At 43.5% G+C, this 26,453-nt stretch overlaps 1 protein-coding gene across 2 annotated transcripts in view; it reads right to left on the bottom strand.

Annotated features, from left to right (window-relative positions):
• Nucleotides 1-18,799, bottom strand: part of LOC139233634 (polycomb complex protein BMI-1-like) — a 28,118-nt gene extending 9,319 nt beyond the window's left edge. Inside the window, exons 1-6 of one of the 2 annotated variants that reach the window (XM_070864044.1) lie at nt 18,719-18,799; nt 7,469-7,597; nt 3,135-3,231; nt 2,473-2,528; nt 2,317-2,367; nt 1,529-1,637 (exon numbers count right to left, since the gene is read on the bottom strand). In XM_070864044.1, the coding sequence (XP_070720145.1) occupies nt 1,529-1,637; nt 2,317-2,367; nt 2,473-2,528; nt 3,135-3,231; nt 7,469-7,580 (425 nt within the window). In that variant the 5' untranslated portion in view covers nt 7,581-7,597; nt 18,719-18,799. Of the gene's footprint in view, nt 1-1,528; nt 1,638-2,316; nt 2,368-2,472; nt 2,529-3,134; nt 3,232-3,926; nt 4,056-7,468; nt 7,598-18,718 lie in introns of those variants that run through there. The other variant, XM_070864045.1, reaches the window with a different exon arrangement.
• Between the last annotated feature and the right edge of the window lie 7,654 nt (nt 18,800-26,453).

Genomic DNA, 26,453 nt, shown 5'->3' with positions numbered 1-26,453 from the left:
AGTGCTTTCTTTAATTACAAAGCCAAGTAGCCAGTGTCTGTTAATCCGATGAACAGTTCCTGACTAACAGAGATCTCGATAATTTTCTCATGATTTGGGAGTTGCATATTATTCCGTTACAATCACTTTATCTCATTGTGAAATAGTAACTGGAATGTTTTACAACTTAATGAAAACAGAGGCTCTTCATAAAACACAGTGCAAAAATAAATGGAAATTTGTATTAATTTGGATAGAACCCCAATCGCAGTTGTTCAACATATCCTGCTTTCAGAAAGTTCCTTGATGATTTAAGATGAAAATCATAACATGAAAAAACACTCATCGGGAATCTAAGTATCCTTGGGCTGGTTTAGTAATGGAACGGTAAATAAATGGATTGTAGCATTAATTAAATATATATTTTGAAAAGGAAAGCAAGGACCAGAATAAGAGAAAGTAAAATCGATGAATGTGCAAATCCGATAGTTTCACCGAACTCCCTGCACCTAAAATGTAGCAGAACAATAGGGCAGTATGTGTACAAGTTATTTTGCATTGATATTACAACAATGTTATCATTATTAAAAGTTTTGTAATATATCTGCAATAGCAAATGGAGGACCATTAATTAACAGATTGGTATTTGAAGATGCATTGATGACTGGACGAATTCCACCCTAACTCGGGTGGTCGTAACAGATTCCAGGGCACTCATCGAAGAGCAGGGAAGTTCTCTCGAGTGGCCTGTCCAATATTCATCTCTCGACCAACATCAATAACACAGAGGATCTGGTCATTATCTCATTGTTGTTTGTGGGATCTTGCTGTGTGAAAATTCCCACATGTCCCTACATTACAGCAGTGACTGCCCCTTCAAAAGGACTTCAATGGCTGTGAGGCGCTTTGGGGGAAATGTGCTGAAAGGCACTATAGAAATGCAACTTCTTTCTTTCTAATGGCTTAGGGTCAATGAGGTTCTTATACAAATCTTACACCTAATGTGGGGTGTAGCGGACAGGTTGCAGCAGTTGCAGTTATATAACAACGGAAAAAAACATTGCAAGTGCGCGGCAGGTCAATTAGCGTCTGATTGGGTTCCTGCCAACACAGCATAATGCAGAACAGGCGCTCACAGCACCCTTCCATTCTCAACAAGGAAAATTGCAAATAACAGAGCTTATTGAGGCTAATGGATTACAGCATATCTGCTGACCAAAGCAGAGAACATAAAAGTTTGGGTGGGTATCTTTCATCAGATGTCTCACAACGTTAGAATGTTGTTTTGTTTTTAGTCCAGCGTTTGCTATTTAACTTTCCCCCCCCCCACACCCCTGTCATATATAGAATTGCGATTAAACCCAACGTTCTTTGGGTCCCTGATTACTTTATAGCACGTTATCAGTTACAGAGCTACATGAGCTTTTATTTCATAAATTTCAGGGTAAATCTATGAAAATTCATGCTGCGGTTATAGTCCTGAACATAATATATCAAGACAGTTCTAGTTAAGGGGAATATTTTCTTCAGAATGCACGATACGACTTACTTGTTGCCCTCATAAAACTCTAAAGACAAACTAATGATTTCGTCATCTGTAATTATTCTTTTCTCTTCTTCTGTGACTTCCCCGCGGTCTTCGTTTGAACCATTTGTGACTGTTGGGGAGGGGAGAGGGGAGGAGGGGGGGTGGGGGGGAGAAAATTATATACTTTAATTTACAATTACACAACAGACATAAACCCCCCATAAAACATTTCCATGAATTGACCCCATGTTTAATATTCGAGTTTAGAGAAATTCACTGGAAATCAAACAAGGAGGACTATACATTCTCAGTTACCCTGACATTACAATTCCTCCTTCACACAACAGCCTGTTTAGATTTGCAGCCAAGACCATTTATTTAACCCTTTAAGGCCCCGGTGACCTTCTCTGTTTCTGGGAAGCAGTTTTTTTTGAGTTAGACAAATGTTTTTTTTTTAAACAACATATAACATTAAATATTTCAAATCGCAGGCACGGCTAATGTGTAGTCTGCACACTCTGGGGAGCAAATGCAAAGTGTTTGGGGACAGATTGAGCAGAAGTATGACTGTCTGTAACCGCATAAATTAATATAGGAGCGACCACATCCATACTGCAATAATATTGGACAGTCCTGCAACATTTATGAATTATAGGTAGAAGTTTTTTCTGATTCATGGTGCCATCATTAGATTGAATTTGACTGTGTAGTTTGGAGAACTGATGGCAGCGAGAGAAAATGTTTCGTTCCCAAGGCAGTATCACATTTGCTGGAAACCTTAATCCCCCTATTTCCAAATAAACATTTACCATCTGCTGAGGGATGGGCCGCATAGAAGTCTCTTCGTCTCTTCATCTCATCTGCAAAATGAACAGAACAAGCCCAACATGCTCAGATCCTAAATGCGTACAACTGGTCTGTTTAAAACAAGAATAAAAGGCAAAATATGATGAAATCTGACCTACCTTTGAAGAGTCCCGGAACTAATTTATAGACTATGTCTTGTAATGTTTTATCGGCCCTGTAACAAATGGAAACGGACAAGTGGTTGAAAGAACACGGGCGGTAGTTCCAAAGACACATCAAATATTTGACAAATCCTCTAATAAACATGAAGATTATGATATGTCAGAAGAGGACAATGAAGCCCAGTTAATCGCCAGATTTGAGAGGAAATTAAATAAATACCGGATGAAGAATATGAACAGTTATGAGAAGGAGCGTTGGAAGGACATTAGAGAGAATATCTCCCATGGTTAGATGGCACCGCCATATGGGCTGAATGGCTTCCGTTTGTGCCCAGATTGTTTTACGACTCTGCTTTAAAATATGACCTCCTACATGTTGATGTCAATTCTTAAATGTGGAAGCCCCTCTCCATTAATGAAAGGAGGGTGGGTTATAATCCGGCCTTATTTAAAAATCATCAGTGATTTCCTAGACGATTATAATGACTTAAAAAGCTATACCTATGTTATGAAATAGTTTTGATAAATAGAATGGGGGTTGGTGGGGGGAACGTAGACACCCAATCTATAACCTGGCACTCATCTTTTTTAAACACCCAAAGGATTGATATTCCCAACCACCGACCCACAAGAACAGAAGATGTGATAACAGGACTCACCTAATGCTAAGGAGAGGTCTAGTCTTGTGAACCTGCACATCACATATGGGACAATACTTGTTGGTCTCCAAGTAGCGAACGATACAAGTTTTACAAACTGCAAGGGTTTAAACAAGACAAAGACAATATAAAGATAATTGTTAGATAGACAGTTTCATAAACTCGACAATAGCCAGTATACAATATATCAATGTCTCTGATTACTTGCTGCTCATGTTTAAGAGCTTGGCTTACAACATTTCACTGCTCTACATTATTTTTGTATCGGTTCAATGTAAAGACCTGTTGTTGGGTTTACAGTTATGGTTTTCATGTGGGCGATACAGGTACGTTTGAACTCTTCTATTGAACAGGCACATCTAGCTAGGACTTTCTGTCAGAGGGATATGTCGTTTTGAGTGATATAATACAGTGCTCTGGTAGATTTAACGTATCCACTAACAGTGATAGATATGTCGAGTTCATATTGGAGACATTATACACTCTTAAAAATATAATCCTTAGGAACAGGAGTTCCTCCAGCCAGTTCCGCCATTCAATGAGATCACGGCTGACCTGTATCTTAACTCCATCTACCAGCCTTGGCTACTTAACCGTTAATATCCCTGCTTAACAAAAATCTATCAAACTCAGTTTTGAAATTTTCAATTGACCCCCCAGCCTCAAATGCCTTTTGGGAATAGAGTTCCAGATTTCCACTACCCTGAAGACTTTGGCCTAATCAAAATGAAAGTGCTTTCGAGAGGAGCAGTCGTTGAATCGAGTGGCTCTTAGTTTAACTTTTGTGCTCACGAGTATTCCTATTGTCTCTGTAAGGCCTGTCGGGTCCACTGTCTGAACCTATTCCTGGTACAAATGCAGGAACAGATGTAGAGTTTGTTAGCTGCATTTAGTTATGAAATATAACACATCGAAACCGCGACACTCCCCCGTGCTAGTTAGTAAAATCAATCCCGGAATCAGTTCGAGTAAAATCACATGATTGCGTGGCGAACCGCCGCTGTCAAGGCAACCCCACGCAGAGCAGTAAAGGCTGGTGTAAAGGCTGGAGCCCCCACAGAGGCAGCATCCTCGCACCCAGATAAAGTTAATGAACTCTCTCAGCTTTGCTGTCACGGTTTACAGCGTCACCTCAACCCCTCGATGAGTTATTGCTTCGCAACGCACTGCAGCTATGTTATCTTGTATGTAACGATGGCATAAAAGACTGACCTTTCAGAATCTACACACGGATGTATTTATTGGTGAACGCTATCATTTTTTTGAAAAATATAATATGGGGTTATTACACAGGTTTAGGCCAAACTCGGATATGTGGACGTGAAAGAAACTGTGATTTAGAAACTTATGTAACAGGATTCAAACTATAAGCGGCGAGTAAGGGAATCTTAGGGGTTTTGTAACACACATGAAGTAATTTATAACCTTTTGAAGAAATTAGGAGCAGACTTTGAAAAGCTTGATGTTTTAATCTATCTTACTCTTTTTGTCGAAAAGAAGCTTTGTTATTTTTTAAACTGTCAATTATCTGAACAAGCTGCAAGAGATAAAAGGGTTCAGCCAAAGAACATGTTTTCTTCCTGGTAAAATATAATTTTCATCTAGTGTCAAATGAACACTTTTTTTGGATGTGGTGCAGGCAAATGAAGTATTTCATTTGGAGAAATATGTATTGTGGCGAATGATGGCTAACTGCAAACGAATCTTGGTTGGAGAGTGTCACAAGGAAATAACATAATAAAGGATTGTGGACAGAAAGAACATCTATTTGCATATGTATAGCGCCTTATGAAGTCCTCATGATGTCCCAAAGAGCTTCATAACCAATTAATGACTTTCTAAAGGTTAGTCACTGTTGTTATGTGGGCAAATATAGAAGATAATAAATAAACTGGGTTTGATTACAGATAGGACAATGGGCAGATAGTATCAGGAGGCATTCATCTGATTGAGGGATTTTGATGGTTTATATAGAGGATGGTGTACAGCTGGGAGTGTTTGTATGGTTGCAATCTAATCGTGGGGTTCAAGTTTATTAATGTATAATAGTGGACGCTCGTTTTTACAAACGTGCAATTTAATTTTGGCTTGTGTTTGTTTAAACAGAGATAAGGTTGGATACCTGGCTCGGGTTGTGCAGTTGTAACCAAATTCTATGGGTTCAGGTGATTTTTACAGCAGTAATAATAGATAGCTGGGAGAGGATTCAAAATCAGTAATTTCAACAAAAGTGTTCAGCTGCTTCATGTAAAAATTATTGCATATTTACCATCGATTACAAGACTATAGTATAATCCAAGGGACTGGGTGGTTTATTACTGAATATCTAGAATTTATTATGCACCAGTAATATCATTGAAATCAGATTAATTATATGGAGAATAATAGATGCTTGGGAGTGATTGTAAAATAGGTCTATTGTCTAGGATGATTTTGAAGCATTAATACAATCACAGGTGCTTATATGGTGAAAAATGGATAAACGAGAGTGGACACAAAACAATAATCCAATCAAAAGTTCCAACTGACATCATAAACTAGGAGCCAGAAGGTCAAATGCTTTTCAATGGCCATCTAAGTTCTGAGATTAAGTTCTTGTCTTCAATTATATAACCTGATGGAACCATTTTTAGTTCTCAATCTATCTTTTTAAACTGTACCGGAAGTGAAGGTCGGTAATGATTGGACTGTCTTTGCAGCCCCCATTCTGAAGTCTGATGTATGTCTGTGAAACAGTTACTTCAAATGTGTCAATAAATCGTTTCCAATCGATTACTGGGATGTTTATTTCTAATAATCAGCATGCTATTGACTGATTGCAGTCAGTGCTTAAGTAATACAAAAGAATCTAGCGAATAAGTAATGCTGAAAATGCATGTACTGAAGTTAGGAGTGTAAAATCTTACATTCAGAAAACAATTTCTTAATTATTACATATTTAACATGGATAATTTCTGTTTTAAAAATAGTAATTGTCTGGAGTATATGCCAGCAGATACAGCGAACCCGATTCCCAATGGTATTGTCACTGTAAGACTGAGACCTTTTTTTAATGAATTTATGTGATTAAAAAGGTATAATGAAATTGCAGCAAATTACTCGTGATTGGAAACAACTTTATAGTAATTACTTCATGCTTTTTCTGTAACGCATACATTAGCCAGATAGGAATCGACAGATCGAGAGAAGCTGCGAGTTCATTGCTGGGGTGGCTGTGGGGGGGAGGTTACGAGGGCTTTAACATAATGAAGGGATTACTATGACCTCAGCAACAAGCTGAACAAAGCTCCAGCTGTTCGGAGACGTCACATGAACCGTCAGATTGTGTTACAGCCTTTTCCTTCTGCCTTAGGCGCGCGTTATATTTTAATCAAAGGTATCCGCGCCATTCATGAACATTGGGACAAGGTTTGAGTGATGGCCGCGGGTCAGAGGTAAACCGGAGTGTAACGGGGTGGGGGGGAACCGTGGCGAAGTGAAACACCCAGTTCCATGTGTGGCACTCTCGCAGTGGGCTTTAACTTCTGATATGACGACTGGGGCTGCTGGATTCCCTCTGCTCCACGTTTCGCGGGGTTGAGGGTTTATGCGGGTTATTCCGCAAAGACACCGACTGATGGTCACCAGGAAAGCACGTGAAGCGATCCGGTCTCACGTGACAGGAACTGGCATGTTGCAACATTATTACTCGGGGTATTGAGTTATTTTGGCTTCGGCACATTTTACCAGTTGAAAACCTAAAGTCAACGTTCGTTTGAGTCTAATATTGTCAAAAGATAAATAAGAACATCGTTGCAACCAAGCCACACTGTGCCCTGGCCAATATTTATCTATTCATGAACATCACAAACAGATTATATCTATTTTATCACATTGCTGTTTGTGGGAGCATGTTGTGCACAGATTGCCGGCCGCGTTTCCCTCATTACAACAGTGACCACGCTTCAAAAAGGACTTCATTGGCTGTAAAGCGCTTTGGGACGTCCGATCGTCGTGAAAGGCGTTATAGAAATGCAGGTCTTTCTATCTATTATACTCGGTTCATTAACCACTTCTGTGAAGGAGATATGAAAAGAACCATAGAAAAGGCACCAACTGTATGATATCCTACACTGTGGTTGCAAAAGATGACCTTACCATTATGATTCATAAACTAAAAAAACATGACAGTAAAACTTCAGCAAACACGTTTCAGGAACGCCTCACTTAACCTTCAAAATGCAGTTAACCTTTCGGCAGCTGAAAGGCCGTCTGAATAAACGGAATGGCATCGCTGTGCCTTAGGCCTAAGGGTTAAGAGTTTACATAAAGCTGCACGATTCAAATGAACTCACATGAGTGTAGACATTCAATGATCGTCGTGGCGTCTATGAAATAGCCCCCACACAGGGCGCACATGAGGTGAGGGTTGAGCTCTGTGATTTTGATCCGTGTTGTTCTGTGCATTTTAGCTGCAATGGACTCTGGAAAGATAAAATAAAGGTAATTGTTGCACAGGAGTGTTTGCAGTTCATGTACAAGTTTGGTAACAAATCCCCCCCAATCATTTTTTTTTAAATTCGAAGTACCACCTTCTGCAACAATCGCCCTGGTCGATTTCACGTTGACTTTATTAGTAATTTCTGCCAATAGCTGAATTTCTAACATTTTTGAATGGAGCAGGCGGGTTGATTTAGGAAGCAGAACTGAGAAGTACTCCAGATGGTCGAACGCAATGATTCCATAAAGAAACCAGGGACTATGCGGCGCGGCAAGGCGAAACCATAGTATAAGGCCGAAGATAAGGTGGGATAAGGGAACACTGGGAATGCTAACTTTGAGTGCTTATAAATGTGCAACCTGTGTTTCATGGCACAATAACTCGTCTAGATTTTGTGAAAGGTACTGGACACTAAAGTGTCAAATAGACAGCAATCTCGACATAGGAGTTGGAAGCCGAGGAGACGATAATGCTGCTACCCTTTGGATCATTTAGTAATGAGTTGGGTGCTGTGCCTTATTACAAATGCTAATAGCTGGAAGCTTGGATAATAAGGCGTGTAGCACCCCACTGTTAATTTAATCAGAAGACATGCAAGTAAGTAGAAATGACACCAAAAAACGCGTGAATGCACTGTAATGGAAGGGCTGACCTACACATTTTTTTTAACGCGACGATGAGTTCAACAAGACAATGGGAAAGTTTTCTTGCAAAAGTAGAAGCTTTCTCTGTGGCAGCACAAACACAGAGATCGGTTTTTCTCTAGGATGGTATACGGATACACAGGCTCTGGTTGACTACCCATTGAAGAACAGTATCACATTCTGAAATAGTACAGCACGGGAATGTTCCAATCTATACAATTGTGTTGAAACAAGTGAAATAATTGCTCTGCTGATTCTGCTTAGTGAAATGGTGAACGTGCCTATTTGGAAATGACTTACAATCCCCACATTCAATGAACAGAGTTATTCTTTTCTCCCTAACATATTTTGATGTGTTACTTTCCATGAAGACACTTTGATTTTGTAGAATATCATTTCACGAAACAAAATTATATCTGGAGCAGTATTTTTTTTTAATGGTTCCAGGCTGCATATCGTTGTGAAGAATCCTGTTGGATAACGAGTGTTTCACAAACATCTGTTGCGATTTGTTGAATTGCATTTGTCTGTCTGAAGCATTCGGAAAAAAACACGGTTCAATTGGTTTCTCTACTTGTGATATTCTAATTTTCTCTCTCTCTCTGTAATTGAACAATTGGGAGTAGGAGGACATGCTCTTTGGAAATCTAAACTCACGTAAAGTAGTTGAGCTCCAAAGCTTAAATCATACACTGAGGCAGCGATACCTGTTTTCTGGGTTACAGTTTTACCACACCGTGCACGCCAGCGTTACCTCGCATGCGTCTTCTTTACCAAGCAACTGTCTTAAAAGGTGGATATAAATAGCAGTGTGTGTATCCACTCCTCTACCTACGCACGTTTCTCAAACACTACGGCGTACAAAGAGGGGGCTTGTCTACTTTGAAAGTTGAGCATGCTGCAAAAATAAATGTTAGTCCCAAGCTTGCCTTTCTCTGTAATCAACTGTGCACACGACTGTTAAGTGTAGTGAGCCCTCTAATTATCTCTCAGCAGAGAAAGGGAGTGATTACATGACACATGAATGGTTCAGGAGGAATCCGCACATGTGATGCCTACCCTTCAAACATCAACAGAGGGGTGATTGGTTGTTTCGAGGGCATTTTTCTAATATTTAGCATGTGGATTCCTGGTCCCAAAGTAAACACTATACACTCATTCGCTGATTGCTGATCAGTCTGAATTACTTCTACATATAGCACCGGCAACTTCAGTCAGAAGCTTCAGCCATGGTCACCGTAGCCAGGTGCAACGATCCAGGTGAGATACAATACGCTGCGATCTCCACTGGCCAACCAGAGGCTCCCCTCGCGTCTAATTGTTCTACATGGCCCTGTTTCAAGACCGGGGCGAAAGCTGCCGATGGAACATCTCAGGCAACTGGTACGTTTGAAATTTGGGGGGGAGGGAGGGGGCACCGTCGCCTCCTTTCTGTAGCCTTCTGTACAACGATTGACATCGATTATCGGAAGCGACTGTTGCAATCAGGAATTATCGAGCGCTCACTGTAACTGAGGTCGTGATAGGAAACCACCACTGAATTGCTAGGAAGAGGAGGAAGCGACGCTACCTTTTAGACGTTATCTAATAATTATAGAATATAATTGTCTTTACTTGACTATTTTAAGTGAGCTATTCCAAGTCGCCAAAAGGTGGGGATAGGAGTGGGGGTCTGAAAATTACCGGCGGACCGGAACAGATGATAAATATTCATTAATTTAGCGTACAGTTGAGTTCGAGGGTTAACCATATCTCTCACACACAGCCAGTATATATGAGCGTGAAACCGTCTCGGGCTGGAAAAGGGTGAGGCTCTGAGAGTTCTGAGAGCAAGTGAAATGCATGCCACATTCTATCCCCACTGGTTCAAGCAAAGCTCTTTGTCTTGAACCGGTCCGGGAAGCAGTGCCAGGGAATCAATTTTTTTTAAAGGAATCTGGTACATGTTGCAAGGGATGCGTCAATGGAACGCACACCCACCCACACACACACGTACACACACATATAAACACCACTGGAGACCCTGTAACCGCGTCTCTGGCAATCTATTCTATATGGTATTTCTACTACAGCAAGGTCAACTTTCTCCGTCAGCAAAATTGAACTGTCGTTACCGGGGGCCAGAAACACGCCACGGGGAGTCACCAATATCACACGTTTGATAGACTAGACTACTGGACACGGGAGATCGGTAAGAACATAAGAAATAGGAGCAGGAGTACAGCATTTGACCCCTCGAGCCTGTTCCTCCATTCAATAAGATCATGGCTGATCTCCTACCTCAACTCAATTTCCCTGCACTATCCCCATATCCCTTGATTCCCTTAATATCCAAAAATCTATCGATCTGTGTCTTGAATATATACTCAAAGACTGAGCCTCCACAGCCCTCTGGGGTAGAGAATTCCAAAGATTCACCACCCTCCAAGTGAAGAAATGTCTCCTCATCTCAGTCCTAAATGGCCGACCCCTTATTCTGAGACTGTGACCCCTGATTCCAGACTCCCCAGCCAGGGGAAACATCCTTTCTGCATCAACCCTCTCAAGCCCTGTAAGAATGTTGTATGTTTTATTAGATCACCTCTCATTCTTCTAAACTCTAGAGAAAATAGGCCTTGTCTACTCAATCTTTCCTCATCAGACAATCGCCCCATCCCAGGAATGAGTCTGGTGAACATTTGTTGCACTCCCTCGATGGCCAGTATATCCTTCCTTAGGTAAGAAGACCACCACTGTGTGCAATACTCTAGGTGTAGTTTCACCAGGGCCCTATATAATTGCAGAAAAACGTCTTTACTCATACTCAAATCCTCTTGTAATAAAGGCCAACATACCATTTGCTGTCTTAATTGCTTGCTGTACCTGCATGTTAACTTTCAGTGACACCCAGGTCCCTCTGAATACAATACGTTTACCCACATTTCCCAATCTTTCACCATTTAAAAAATACTGTTTTCCTATTTTTCCTACGAAAGTGGATACCTTCACATTTCTCCACATTATATTCCATTTGCCATGATGTTGCCGGCGGCTAGCTGTATTCGATCCCTCTATCTCGCTGTCTTCTTTACCTATCCGACTGTCGGTGATTCCCCAGCCACTGGAAAGCGGGGATAAACGTATGATAAACAGTAAACGCGATATTCGTGATCGAAGTGTCAGGGATATTGTCAATCCCGTCGCACGTCTGATCTGAGTCTGCTCTGCAGTACAGGTTCACGTTCTTTCAGCAGACTGCTGACACACAATATTTACCAAAACCCTCGTCTCTCGCTCTCCGTTGTCTTTCACACACACGCAGTGTACTGTAGTGTTGTACTTGGAACGCATCCTCTGTCGTTCCTTCTCCTCCTCCCCCCCCCCCCCCCCCAACACACACACACACGTTTTCAGAGCCATTGATCCGTACACAATCAGATAAATGATCCGATGCACATTGAACATGCAATTCATTATGCAGAGTATTGCCTGCACGGGGCACATACACGCTCGCTTGATCGATCCTGGAGAAAGTTAATACTGAAATGCACCATCACACCCCCGCGGCCGGCGGGTGAAACTACCACGCAAAAAAATAATGTTTATGAAAAAAAATGGAGAAAAATAATACGCTGAGGTGGTCCTTCTAAAATATAATTTTTAGAAAGGGAAATAAACAGGGATATAACATCGGCCTGTATGTGTAATGACGTGCATGGCGGCTACAGTCCCCACTTCTGGTTACTATAGCGACCGTGGTTACACTTCGTAAGAACCCCCCCACCGCAAAAAAATAATAATCTGTAAATAGAACAGGCGAGCGAGTGGAGAACCCCTCTGGCTGTACCTGAAATTCAAAACCAGCCCTTTGCAATCCATTCTGAAAATCGACACATGCAGGGCTCAAGAGGATCATCAGCCTCCACTTGATGTGTTTATGTGAGTGTATGAGAGTGTTTGTGCGTGTGAGAGAGTGTTTGTGTGTATGTGTGAGAGTGTGTGTGTGTGAGAGTGTTTGTGTGTATGTGTGTGTACGAGACTGTTTGTGTGTTTGTGTATGTGTGTGAGAGAGTGTTAGTGTGTGTGTGTGTGTGAGAGCGTGTCATGTGTATGTGTGTGTGAGAGAAAGTGTGTTTGTGTGTGTGTGTGAGTGTTTGTGTGTCTGAGAGAGTGTTTGTGTGTATGAGTGTTTGTGAGAGAGTGTGTGTGTGTGTTCGAGTGTTTGTGTGAGAGTGTGTGTTTGAGAGTGTGTGTGACGGAGTGAGTATGTAAGTGTGTGTTTGAATGTGTGTGTTTCAGTGTGTGTGTTTAAGATGTGTGTGTATTTGAAGTGTATTTGGGAATGCGTGTGTGTTTGATTGTGTATGTTTAAGTTGTGTTTGAAGTGTGTTTGAGGTGTGTGTGCTTGAGTGCGTGTGTTTAAGCTGTGCTTGTGTGTATGTGTTTGAAGTTTGAGTGTGTGTGTGTTTGAGTGTGTGTGTGTTTGATTGTGTATTTAAGCTGTGTTTGAAGTGTGTTTGAATGTGCGTGTGTGTTTGCGTATGTTTGTTTGAGTGTGTCATTGTGCGTGTATTTAACCTGTGTCTGTGTGTATGTGTTTGAAGTGTATTTGAGTGTGTGTGTGAGTTTGAGATGTGTGTGTTTGAATGAGTTTGTATGTGTGGCTGAGGTGTGTTTTTGAGTGTGTCTGTTTAAGGTGTGTTTGTGTGTGTATGTTTGAGTGTGTGTTTGAGGTGTGTGTTTGAGTGTGTGCATTTAAGCTGTGTTTGTGTGTGTGTTTGAAGTGTATTTTGAATGTGTCTGTTTAAGGTATGTTTCTGTGTGTAAGTTTGTGTGTGTGTTTGAGTGTGTGTTTGAGGTGTGTGTATATGTTTGAGTGTGTGTTTTTGAGGCGTGTTTGTGTTTGAGTGTATGTTTGAGGTGCGTGTGTTTGAGGTGTCTTTGTATGTGTGTGCGCGCGCATGTATATGATATGCAGATGACGCTCTTGATCGTCCACGTGACTGATTTACGTTGAAATGTCTTTCATTGCAGCTGGAAGCAAATAAACAAACCGTTCGACCGACCGACCAACCGACTGTCCTGATGTGCGCTGAATAGGACGGGAGGGGGACTGCATTCCAATATTGACCTGTATTGTGGGCTCTGATTGAATCAAGGTTGTGCATGAGCAAAGGAAAACCAAACTGATTGTATATGGGATGGGTGGGGTGGGGGGGGGGGGGGAGAATCGAGAATTTCTATGCTCAGAATCATAGAAATTTAGGGAAATCATTTTGCTTTAAATGTGTTAATTGCAATACAGCAGGATCCAGAGGTTGGGACAGACAACTGTTGACAGCGTCCTGAAATAAAACAGTCAGTGTCTGCCTTGTTATTGGTCATTACGCCCTGCAGATTGGAAGTCATTGGCCAGTATTGCAAGTTTGTTTTAAAAGCAATGATTATTCGATGAAGTTACCAAACCGAGCAACTCTCACGGGTTTATAAATGCAGAGTTTTGACGGAGGCAGACTACAGGACACGTGAGGTGCCACTCCCCTCACCCCCCCACCCCCGCCCCCACTTCCAAAAAAAATTTATCTCTGTAATCGCTGGCTATTAGATGTCGGGCTAGCGGTCGGAGACTCAAAGGTTGAAGGTCATAGCGCTTCTCCCGCGTGTTGCTGTCAGAGTCAACACATTTCTTTGCTTAACTTTCGCGGCGGATTGGATTTCTTGCCCATGCAATGCCGCACAACACTCCAAACAGCAAAGCATCGGCTAACCTTTCCCCGGCCATTGATGCGATCGGACTACACGCGAATTTACTGCAGTAACAAAATAAACCCAAATATTGTGAGAGAAGATTTTTGCACCCCAGCCCAGCTTGGGACGCTAGCTGAAAGAATAAGATTTGCCCCTTTAAACATGGATTAGCATTCTTTCCACCAACTTACAGCGAGCACAACGTTTGCAAAATCTCTCCCTTAATGCACAAGTTGCATTCCTGGTAAACTAGTGAGAATGCAGTCTATCTCAGACTGCTTAGGTCTTGCTCTTCCCCAGAACCCCACTTAAATCTATGCCAGCGATATAACATCCACAGCAGCAACACTGCTGGCTTCTATCTGACATTTGCTGTACAAACGCTTTGCTCACTAGATTAATACAACATGATTGTCTGCCCCTCTTAATTTTTTTAACGTAGAAAGCAGTGGTGGTTGTTGTAGCAACGGGCTGCTGTGTGAATGTACAATACATGTATCCTTATCGATAAGGCCACACAGAAACAGCCACGGTCAGACCTGGAATCCGAGAATCCCGATTCTCCCAACTAAACAATGTGGGCCTTATGATGGAGATGATGCAGGTCAGGAACTCATGGCACAAGATTGGAGAATCCTAAACGGCTTGTCCTGTTATGAAGATTTATTGCATAAATTGTCTTAAAGAAACTCAACGCAGCTCAATATTACCGCTGAAAGTATAACTATGGGGTTCTAAATTCTATGACTTCTAATGGGTCCCACAGGGTCTGAAGCAGTCCAGGCCTAGTCTAGTGTTTGCAACGGAGATGGGGATGGGATCCCCCGCCGCCCCCCCCCCTCCCCCCACGTTCCATTCCTGCTCCCCTTTGACCCGTGAACTTGCTTTTCAGAGCAAGGGCAGCCCAGAGTTTGGAAGCATACGGAGCACACAGCACTGCGCAGCCTGATGGGATGGAGAGAGTCGCACAAACTGAAGTTACAATTCCTCGATCGGATTGGCACTTTTAATGTTCACAAACTCCAACTGAACTGTTACTAACCTTGCAACTGTGTTGACTATATATGTGTTGGTAAAAATAGATTACAGTTGTTTTTTTTAAAAAAAGATTAACAAATTATTGGAATAAAACCAACTTATAAATTATGTTAGTATAGATACTGAGAAACTATTTTCACTGGTTGGGAATTCTAGGACTGGAGTCTAAAAATTAGAGCCAGACCTTTCAGCAGTGAAATTAGGAAACACTTCTACACACAAAGAGTGGTAGAAGTTTGGAACTCTTTCCCGCAAACGTTAATTAATACTAGGTCAACTGTTAATTTTAATCAGAGTTTGATAGCTTTTTGTTAAGCAAATGTATTAAGGGCAAAGGTGGGTATTTGGAGATAGGTCGCAGATCAGCCATGATCTCATTGAATGGTGGTACAGGCTCGAGGGGCTGAATGGCCTCTTCCTGTTCCTATGTTCCTAGGTTTGATGGACTTGTTCAAGAGATCAAATGCCTCCAATTCTATGACTGTTTAAACATTAAATGCTACATTAAATGCGAGGCCCAATTTGATCCTGTGACCAATCCGCAAAATGATTTGTGTTGTCAATTGTACGGGTTGCCGAATGTGTCAGAAGCTAGTTAGTTTCCCTTTGGCTGGCCTGCGCGTGATTCTATTTCGACTGGAAAACCCATTCCAACTTCATTCAATTTCACTGGAACGCCAGCCCTGTCAGTGCAGTGAATTCACAAGAGACGGGTATTAATAAAAAGGAGACTGGCGGAAGGGAAAATACAGAGAGGCAGAGATAGAGACTCTTCAAAACGTAAACTTTGTTGCGTTCTTGTGTTAAACAGCCACAGAAACAAATTCACAGTTAATAAGGCGAGCGCGATTACTTTATTTAGTACATTAACAGTGGGTGTCGGTTACAGTGATTGAGTTCATATCATGAAGGTGTCATTCTGGCTGGCGTTGGGGATTGGGAAATTCTAATTGTCGGCAACATTTTCCTTACACATATGATGATTGCATTAATATATATTTGACAGATAGCGATGCGTGGCCACGTTTAATCCCGGTTTATTAACAGCCGTGTAACTGTACCTCGCAATCTCTTTTCATTTTCGTACGTTTGATGTTATTATTGTGATTTACTTATTGTCGGGCACAACCTATCTGACAGGGGAAGCACCTCGCTCACCGGGGCCGTTCCCACACTCAGTCTGACGATCGGAGGCAGCGGCGCTCAACATTCCGGTAACCCGCGATTCATCGCAAGAACAAAGACAGGCAGGTCGGTGGGATGCAGGTTGAACGGCGCTCACCGAAGGCAGAGGTGTGTGACAGCGGCGTATGCTCCTGTAACAGCAATGGCTGAAACCCGGATACACTCTACAGCGCACACGTGATTCAGAAAGAAGGACTTAGTCAAGATGTTTGCTGTATTTTTTTTCCAACATATAAAAAAGCAAGCTAATGCACACATGGCTTTCGGCGTTGGGTATGAAGGAGACTCCGGGAATTGTGTAGTAAACAGGCAACCCAAATTGTTACTTCCTCCCCCCTTCCCCAAAATAACCTGTACACATCATTAACTCGTTTCTCAACACCTAATATCAGTTCTCCTGATCATCTGGTGGGATGGGGGAGGGAGGGGGGGCTGCAGCGGGGCTGGGTGAAGAACAACAACAGCAACTTTCAGCTTATATAAGCAACATGGCAATCCCGGCCAGCGTTCCCAAGCAATGTACAGCCGCACCGGACGCGGTCGTCTTTACTCGTCCCACGCTCCTAGGGTTAACCTACAATTCCCGTTCCTTGGAACTGACAATTTCTCTCTCTCGGTTCTCTCTATTTCTCAATCGCCCAACGAGCTCTTTTCGTGTTTCTGTCCTGATTTGATTTACATGCTTGGGGCGGGGGGGGGTGCACTAGTAACGCGTACCTCTCCAATACCGACACATACACATGTAAACATACACCCACGCACTGAAGCTTCCATCTCCAGTCTAAACTTCACATACCCTCGCTCTCTCTATATATATATATTTATGTACATATACGTTTTTTTAACTGCTCTATATGTCAGCCGCCTCAAATCTCCAACAAGCCCCACCTCCCCTTCAAATATAGATATTCCCCGTTTCGAAAAGTGCAAACTATTCTCCTCGCCACTTCACGCCCAGCTTTCAATCTTAATTATAGCTATCCGATGTTGTTAGAAACTGTACACGGGCAGAAGTGTCGCTGCGGAAGGCAGGCGTGTTTAAAATTAAAAAAAACATCACAGATACTCCAAAATCACCAGAGCTTCATAAAACATGGCATTTACTTCACCAGGCACAAACTACACGCAGATTCAAATTCAATTTCATGCCGTCTCCCAGGTTACACTCACTCAGTTGCACACAATAATCTATTAATCCTATCTGCACATGTTCACACAGATATATTTCAACTTATTTCGTCTTTAGGGTCTAGTCAACCGCGGCAAGTTTGAAACGGCTCATGCCTCGGAAGGGCTTATAGTGTCCAAACTACATACATTAGAGGGGGGGGGGGATCTATCAGTCATATACAGTCCAAAACACACAACACGTGCCTTAAAACACGCGATTCATTACAGTTTCGTTGTAATCAGGCAGAGCTGCAACCACTTGTATTTGGGCACAAGCCTTCTGGTTTTTGTGCCGATTTGTGCTCGACATAAATCTGTTCTCAGCCTTTCGCAAACACAAATAAAAATATTAATAAATGTGGCCAGAGCCTCGAGACATCCCTTCCCCCCTCTTGACCCGACTATCTGACAAGACGGTAAGGATTTAGCTGATTTCAGCCGGCTTTGCTAAAAGGGGGGTCCAGGGAGCCACTGCGACTTGCAAGTACTTCAAGAAAGGACTCGGGCGAAATAAGTTCGTAAAAGCGCCGGGCTTGGCCGGATCGCCGCTGGACTCTTACAGTGACAATCTGCACACTGTGCAGATCGCGAATCTATAAAATCGTGGCGGTGGACACCCGGGACAAAGTTTAAATCGTGCGCAATATTTAGACGGCCCCAATTCACTCGGCGCACGAGGCTGGCGGAGCCGGGCGCATCGTCTGTTCGAAAGCTCTGGCCGGTAATCCGAAAAGCAAGCCAAGCTGCAAGTGAGCCGGGATCAGAAGCCGGGAGTGTGACCTTCGCTGCCGTGCCGGGGGGGTGGGGGGGGGGGGAGGCTGGCTCAGGGAGAGGGGGTGGGGGTTGGAGAAAGCAGCGATTTGGAACTTGTGAGAGACAGAGAGAGAGAAAGTGAGTCGGCGTCTGGAAACTGAGCAGTGGTTGAAAGGGAGAGAGAGAGAGAGTGAAAGAGAGAGAGAGAGAGAGAGAGACAGATCGGGCTGCCAGGAGCCAAGCACTGTGTGCACAGGGACCCAACTGCAATTCTGCAACAACTGCTCCCAGGGCTAGCTGACGGGCTGGGCTGGGAGGCGAGGGGGGCGCGCCGGGGCTTAGCCTCGGCGGCCGGGGCCAGAATGGGCACCGGAGCAACGGGGACAAGTGGCAGAAAAACAATGAAAAGTAGCAGGTCGGTGGAAATGAATTCAAGGCAAGCGGCCATCTTGAAATGGAAACAGCACTAGAATGTCAAGCCAGCTCGCACCACTAATTTTTCGTTCAACCAAAGACATCTGGCGGGCGGCTGGTCCCGGCTCCCGGGCCGGTGGCAGAGCGCAATATTTGTTAAAGCGGCCCCTTACCTGATCGCCCGGCGCCCGCCGTGTCTGGTGCCAGGAATCGACCAAAGGAACAGTGTTTGGCCAGAGCTCTTTACTACAGGCTGCTCGCACAAAATGGCTTTTTTTTTTCAGCTCCTGATCGACCGCCCCGTTTGATCACGTGGGTTCATTCCTTCAGGGTGTCCAGAGGCAGAAATACTGACTGAGAAAGGCTATACTGAGAGAGAGAGAGAGAGAGGGACAGACAGACAGACACACACACACACACACACAAGCAGAGAAACAGAGACTGGGAAGAGAAAGGCTGAGAGACGAGACACAGACAGAGGGAGACAGAGACAGAAACAAACAGCCACAGACACACACACACACACAAACAGTGGCACATAAACTGTGACTGAGAAAAAAGACTCACACACACACACACACACACACAGACAGAGATTCAAATTGAGCGAGAGAGAGAGACAAAGGCAGAGAAAGAGTGACTAAGAGACTGAGCGAGAGACAGAGACAGACACACACACACAGACAGAGAGATAGACACACAACGGAGAAGCGGAGATTCCGCTGGCAGCAGTGTTAAAAGGGACAAAGATTGAAATGTAACATTTTATTAAAAAAAATATATACAACCCCTTCGATATTATGCAGAACCATACTTACAAAATAAGGAAAAGGCGAGTTACTTGCCCTGGTATTGTGTGAGTGTTATTCAACATCACAAGTGGTTTGGGGCGTGTAGATTAATAATTAGATGTTTGAAACTGGGGAGTGGGGGTGGGTGGTACCCGCTTTCAGTTACCCTGCTCGGGGGAAATAGACGCTGCTCTAAACACAGTGCAAAGGTACAGCTCAGAATTCACCCTGATTCGCCGCTTGACGTTTTTGTAACACTGTAGAGACACACGGCAGCACCTCCAACATATGGAATTGGTAATCACTCCACACTTCTACATCCTATAGAATCGGCGTCGCGTTCCTGTATTCCACCCACACTACAAGCACTGGACACCTTCACCTCTGAATATGTTTATTATTATTTAATGCGTGTGACCATTTCAAACAGAATACAACGGCGGGCGGTGCCTCAGCAATATATATATATATATATTATATATTAGAATGCCGTATAAGTCCAATAAAGGCCGCTGCCCAACAACCGAGTGTGTCCAATAATGAACCATTTTTCCGATTTTAATTTTTACCCGAGGTTGTTTCAAACCAATTTCTAATCGGAAATATTTATAATCGCTTTGACAGTTTAGGGTGTTTTACCATGCGGAAGTTGCGAGTTTCAGGGCTCCGGCAGTCAGTTTCAAGTTCTACCATTGGCATATTATATATTTATATGATGTTTTATATATATGATATTGTGCGTGGAGTGAGAGAGAGAGAGAAAGCGCGCCAGGCTCAACCGGTTTCATGTGCGTTTCCTGCTTCACACAAAAGTAAATGAGGAAGAAGAAAAAAAAAAATTTTGGAGCGGTGAAATGTGTTAGCCAGCTCGGGATCTGAAACAAACATGGAATGAAACCTGGGCAAATCGGCACCGCAGCGACCTGTGCTGAGGTCGGAGGCATTCTCCGTCCATTCCTTCGAAGCCATAGGATTTCCCCCGACTGTTCCATCGCAACCTCAACTTGAGTATCCCCTCCACCCACCCCCTCGCTGTGCCAATAATTCATCTCGCTTTACTGTGGTGATTTGGGGGCGGGGGACGGGAGGGAGAAGGGTCGAGGAGACGGGTGGAGGTTGTGGTGGGGGGGGGGGGGGGGAGGCGGGGTGCTGCCAGTATGATTTTAAAAATGGATCAGGAATTGAAATCCATGTGCGACATCAAACGAGAAGAACGACACAGTCCCGATTAACAAATAAATCCGAGATTCTGTGCCTTCCAGGAACTTAAAACACATTATTTCTTCTAAAGCATCGTTTCGGTTCTAAACTGTGGAAACTTAAAATTTTTGAATAGACCACTCTTGACACGGACACTGATCCCATTGTACAGTCTTGGAGAATGTGTCCTCCCCAGAATTATGTTCCTCTGGCCCCATGAATAAATATGGTGGTTGGGTTTATCAGTACAGATCTATCTGGCTGAGGTTAGTTAAAATTCTTACAGCGTGCACCTTTTCTTATGTAACTAAAGACAAAGTGAACGCTGGGTGAAGTACATTTTTTGATGCGTTTTAAATTCTGGGCCGTTCAAATCTCTCAGGAAGGGGTTTAAATCCCAGACCAGAGCAAACAGGGCCAAAGGCAGATTAAAAATAGTGGGGTTGGCGTCTTCATCGCTTGCAATTGGTGCAGGATCGTGGGGTCTTGATTCAGTTGGTAGGTTGTTCAGATATCAAGTTGATCCTCGTTATAGTCAAACTCATTACTGTTTCATTGAGGTCATCTGATGCATGGCTGGGGTTCAAATTAAAACCGCGAATGTTGGAATACCGATTTTTTTTTCAAACACATAAAATATGCTGGAAATGGACAGTCGATCAGTCGGCACCTGGAAGCGAAAGCTCGGTGAATGTTTGAGAGGCCCTGCATTTGAAAAGCCGCAGCTCCCCGCCCCCGGAACGTTAACCTATCTTTCCCTTTCAGATGCTGGTCGGCTCGCTGTGCAATTTCAGCGAGTTCTGTTGACAATGCACCGGGTTCACTTTCTCCCAACTAACAAGCCGGGGACCAAAACACCTTCTATGAGACTTCCAGTCCTCTATATCTGCGTTCAGTTGAACAACTACAGAATAGCTCAAACAGTGTCACCCCGCCCTTGTGTCCAAATAACTATGCTGAAAGCGACCAGCCTCCAATTTCACTTAATTATTCCACAATTCTCCAAACAGTTTTGATTGCAATATAATTTCACATTTTAATTGCAGAATCCTGCTTGTTAATGGTCCCGGGTCTAAGTCACTCCTGCTGTACAGCAGACGCTGATTTTAAATTTGTGATTTTGACAGTCTGGTGGGGGCGAGACGCCGGGGGATTAAATGCATGGTCAGTCCAGGCAAAGTGGACACTCCCGAGTTACACAAGTAAGTGACCATGTACACGACGCGAAACAAAATGGTGCTTCCACCTTCATTGTCCCTGCTTTCCTTTGTCTCACACACGAAATATTTATGTTTATCCTTTCGGTTTTTTGTTCCCCCGCATCTACATCCTTACAGGCAGAGCGAACTGGTGATGTCATCGTGGGTGAGGTCATGGGAGTAAGTGTATCACAAAGTTGTCAACCCAAAAAACAATTAACCCAACATCCTCCAGTTAGCAGTTAAACCACTGTGCCTTCGCGACACAAGTTCAACTAACAAATGCCGTTCAACTTTCAGCAACTTCTGGCGACACTGAGCTCAAAGCAAATCCAGGTCAATATTTATCCCTCAACCAACATCACTAAAAAAATGTTTACATCTTAAAATGTTTTACATCTCTAACGTGTCCTAGTTCTGACGAAAGGTCATCGGCCTGAAACCTTAACTCTGTTTCTCTCTCCACACATGTTGCCCAAACTACTGAGTCTTTCCAAAAATTTCTGAGATTTCACTAAAATAAAACAGATGATCTGGTCATTATCTTATTGTTGTTTGTGGGATCTTGCTGTGGGCAAATTGGCTGCCGGCTTCCTGCATTACAACGGGGACTATACTTCATGATTGATTGTGAAGCGCTTTAGAACGTCTTGGGGTGGTTAAAGGGGCTATATAAATTCAAATCTTTCTTTCAAGAAAAAGATTCAGTCCTTGAAAATTGCATGTTTATGTCTTCTGGTGTGCGAGCATGATTAATGGACAATTATAGGCAGGGTGTGCTCCACATATTTGAGTGATTTGCGAGCGGCGGGTTATGTAGTTCGATTGGCCCAGACCAACTCTATCTGAAGATGCTATGACACTCGCAGGAAAAATTCCGGCGACCCGGGCTGTATTCATTCGCTCGCGGAAATCCCGCCAGCCTCCAGTGGAATACAAGAACAAATACAAATTACAACTGAATATGTATCACACAATACCGTCACTCCCCTCTAGCTTCCAATCTATCTAGTTTCCCCTCGTGAGTGTAGTCAGTGCTGACTGAAATGCCCTCACGTTCTTTCTAAGGTCCAGATAATTGGAATCCCAAATCACGGGACGGTTTCCTACTCTAACTCTAGCGAGCCCAGAACTGCGGAACTCCTTCCCCTTTTCTGTGTTTCATTCGCCCCACAACCTTCTTCATTGTAACTTCATCATTGTAAAAAAAAACCGATGATTAATTCTGGATTTCTAACTCTTCTTGAATTTTCCAGATAATTTTTTCTTCTATTGACCTTGTTTTTTTCTCTCCGTTCCTTGCCTCTGCCAGGAGATTATATGGCTGGGGGGTGGGGAGGGAAGGAGAGGAGGAGGGAGGCAGTGTCGAGTCATGATACTTCGGCCCTCATGGTGCGGGCAAACTTGATGGACCAGCTGGTCTATTACTGCCCGTCAATCTCGTATGTTTGTATATGCCAGGACTCTTCAACTCGGTTTCTCGATTTAAAAAAAATAATGCACGCATTTTGCTTGCTATGTCCCAGATAAATATATCCCAACATTTCCTACATTGCAACAGTGACCACACTTCAAAAAGTGCTTAATTGGCTGTAAAGCGCTTTAGGACGTCCGGTGGTCGTGAAAGGCGCTATAGAAATGCAAGACTTTCTTTCAATAAAATAAAATTATGCAGCTACAGAATTCAAATTGAAGAAAATGAGTTCTTCGAGTTAAATTGCCACCAATCGGCGTTTATAACTTTGGCTTCATCCAGACTGCCCAACATTTTCTGGGGATAAAGTCACTGGGTTGAAACGATAGAATCACGTCATTTACGAAGAAGGAACATTTTGAATGAATAGTTCTCAATCTGTATTGACGGAAATCTTGAAATGAGGGTGTTCTACTGTTCATTGCTTGTAGTGTGGTTAACGCTGTGTCGTGTGTTTCCATTCAGGCTGCAATCCGGTCAGGATTGCCTTGATGTAAGGAACCTTTTACCACTCAACTTCTACGTGGATCTCAGTTCCATACGGACCATGGAAGCTCCTGTCCCTTGCAGGCGGGTAGCGGGGGCTCCACAGATAGTAAATGTCACAACTTCCAGCGTGCATGTTTCAAAATACAGTCTGCGGTTGGGACCTTATAGGGAGGGGCTGCTGTATTTTAATTTGTATTATAAATTAAGAACCATCCTGCACCCGTCTTGTCAGGAAGCAACGAGTTGGGGTTTTTTTTCAATTTACGTTATTTAATCAATCTGAAAATTCCCAGAAAAGGTGGCAACGTTCCGGCCTATAATCGTGGACGACTTTAAAATTAATTTTTATTTCTGTCAGAGTTTTTGTGGTAATTGGGGACATTATGAAGAGTTTAAAAGTAGCCGGTGGGGTGGAGGTTTTTTTAAAAAGACATAGCACCTATGCTTCGCCCTTCTCACATAGTCCTGATCACTATACAGTACAACTGAATGTGGAAACATACTTCATTTCAGAGAGTTAAGGCAGGAATGCCGGTAAATTTCAGCAGAGCTTCCGCCATTTTTTATTGATTTTCAATGTCGAGCAAAGTCATGATATGGCTGAAAGGAGGAGATTGTTAATGCGCCAATATAGTGTGAGCACACCTTTAGTGCTTCTTAACCGGGCTCTGTCCGCCAATCCCAACGCAACAACCCTGGTTGCTTGGATCGAAGCTTGAGGATTAAAAAATAAATTAATGATTTTCTTTTTAAGAAAATGCCACCTTTAAATTTTTAACATTATTTTGTTAACGTTGAACGGTTCCCTGTTGTTTTGTTACAAGCAACGGGAAACACAAACCACACCCTGCTAGCATACATAAATTAATACAGCGTCTATTTTAAGCTTCTGTAAGCTGTGGTGTTCCAAGTCAATGGTAATTTCCAGCTCCACATTACAAGGTTTTATAAGCGCCGCATTCCGATGGCTTTTCTTTCAAATGCCAAGAAGGAATTCAAAACAACCCTCTTATGTTTCATGGGCGCTGGATTCGAGAGGGTTGATAGGTCGGGCGCCTCTAAAAAGTTCACCCCATATGAAACACATTTAAAACATTTAAACGCCTGTTAATGGCTTTAGTTAATATTCTAATAACTCTCTTGATTAATCTTTTTCAGGCGTTCTGTGATGTTAAGCTTCCCACAAGTATATGCTTTATATTATATCCCTCCCATCACGCAGTCCGTCCCAGTTTTAATTGGCAGTTTGGTAATTGGAATGTTGATTTAACAGAATATGTGCCCCCTCCCCAGACAGGGACCCGTTCTCCCAACATATTCTGCAACGTTTGCTGATCAGGGACAATAAGGGGATCATTTTATTTGGCACCAGTTTTTGCAAAGGGCCATTCTTCTCTCTAAGAGGCTGCTGGTTCTCGGTGCTAGTAAAGGGACGGCTGTTGGAAGCTGGGATGAAGGGGCCGGGGTATCACTATTGGCGCATGCCTCTCACAGGGGGAACTGTTTTCATGGCCCTAAGTGCCCCCACAAGCAGGCAAATTCATCCATTGTTGACAGCAGGCATCGCAAGCTTCATTCACTCTGGTTTCTTGTCTTCAATGCCGTCCACTGCATTTACATTTATCGCGCGTTACTTCCACTTGATGTGCTATCTGTCAGAGTTACTTCCCCCCAATGCATGGTATGATACAATGGCTTTCTCTTTCTCTCTCTCTCTCGGTTCCCTCTCTTTTTCAGCAGTGACTGAGCTTCGGGTAGCTTTGGAGGTTCCGCCTCTCTCAGCCTGATTTGTCCGCGTTTCAGAAGAGCGTTAGTCTGTATGGTTGATCGCCGCGTCAGTCTCGGCTCTGTCCTTCTTTCCAGAATACTCTCCTGGCGCTTACCAAAAAAATAATAATAATTAGAATGGCACTCCAACCACATAAAGTGACGGATTTAAAGATTTTTTTTGTCCTCATTTCCTTGAACATTGTCGAGTAACGGAGATATCCAACAACACGATGGAGTTTGCCCGAACCATGGAATGGTTACAGCACAGCAGGAGGCCATTCGGCCCGTCGGGCTCGTATCGGTTCTCTGCACTTCAGCGGGTCCCACGCCCCCGTCCTTCCCCCCGCAAATTTACTGTAAACACATCAACATTGGAACAATGACACAGCATCTATTCCAGTCCCACGCTCCGCGTTGGAAGTTCAGCACTGTGTTGGTTTCTAGGAGGCGGGCCATTTAAAATATTGACGACCGGTCAGGTAGCACGGCACCTGGCATTATGGACACCTTTTTACATGTGTGTTTTGGTAAAAGTGTCAAGTGTCATTATAATCGAGGTTTCGAGGATTTCAGCAGACCCCCGGCGTGTCCAATTCCGCATGTGGCAGCGTGTCCCCACCCGGGACCCTCCCTCAATCCGCCCAGAACCCCCCACCCCACCGCTGGTTCTCTCCACCAGCTTGCCCTGTTTCTCTCCCGACGCCGCGGCTCTTATTCCACGCACCGTGGTTCGAGAACGGCTACCCACCCACCCCCCGAAGCCAGGATTTCTTTCCTCGATTGTTGCTTCCCCCCATCGACCCACACGTCGCATTTTGAGGTCGTTTTGCTCCCCAGCAGAGCCGCTTCTCTCCCGGAGGACATTTATTTCCACAATCGCTTGCTTCCCTGTCCGAGGCCTCCGCTCTTCAAGAGACACGCGCTTAGCTCCGTAAAGCTGCTGACCGGAATAGCAGATACAGTCATTATTAGTAACCGCCGCGTG

This window comes from Pristiophorus japonicus, chromosome 21 (genome assembly GCF_044704955.1).
Source record: "Pristiophorus japonicus isolate sPriJap1 chromosome 21, sPriJap1.hap1, whole genome shotgun sequence".
Taxonomy (NCBI): Eukaryota; Metazoa; Chordata; class Chondrichthyes; family Pristiophoridae; genus Pristiophorus; species Pristiophorus japonicus.
Note: the sequence above shows the minus strand (reverse complement) of the source record. Positions and strands in the feature narration are given on the sequence as shown.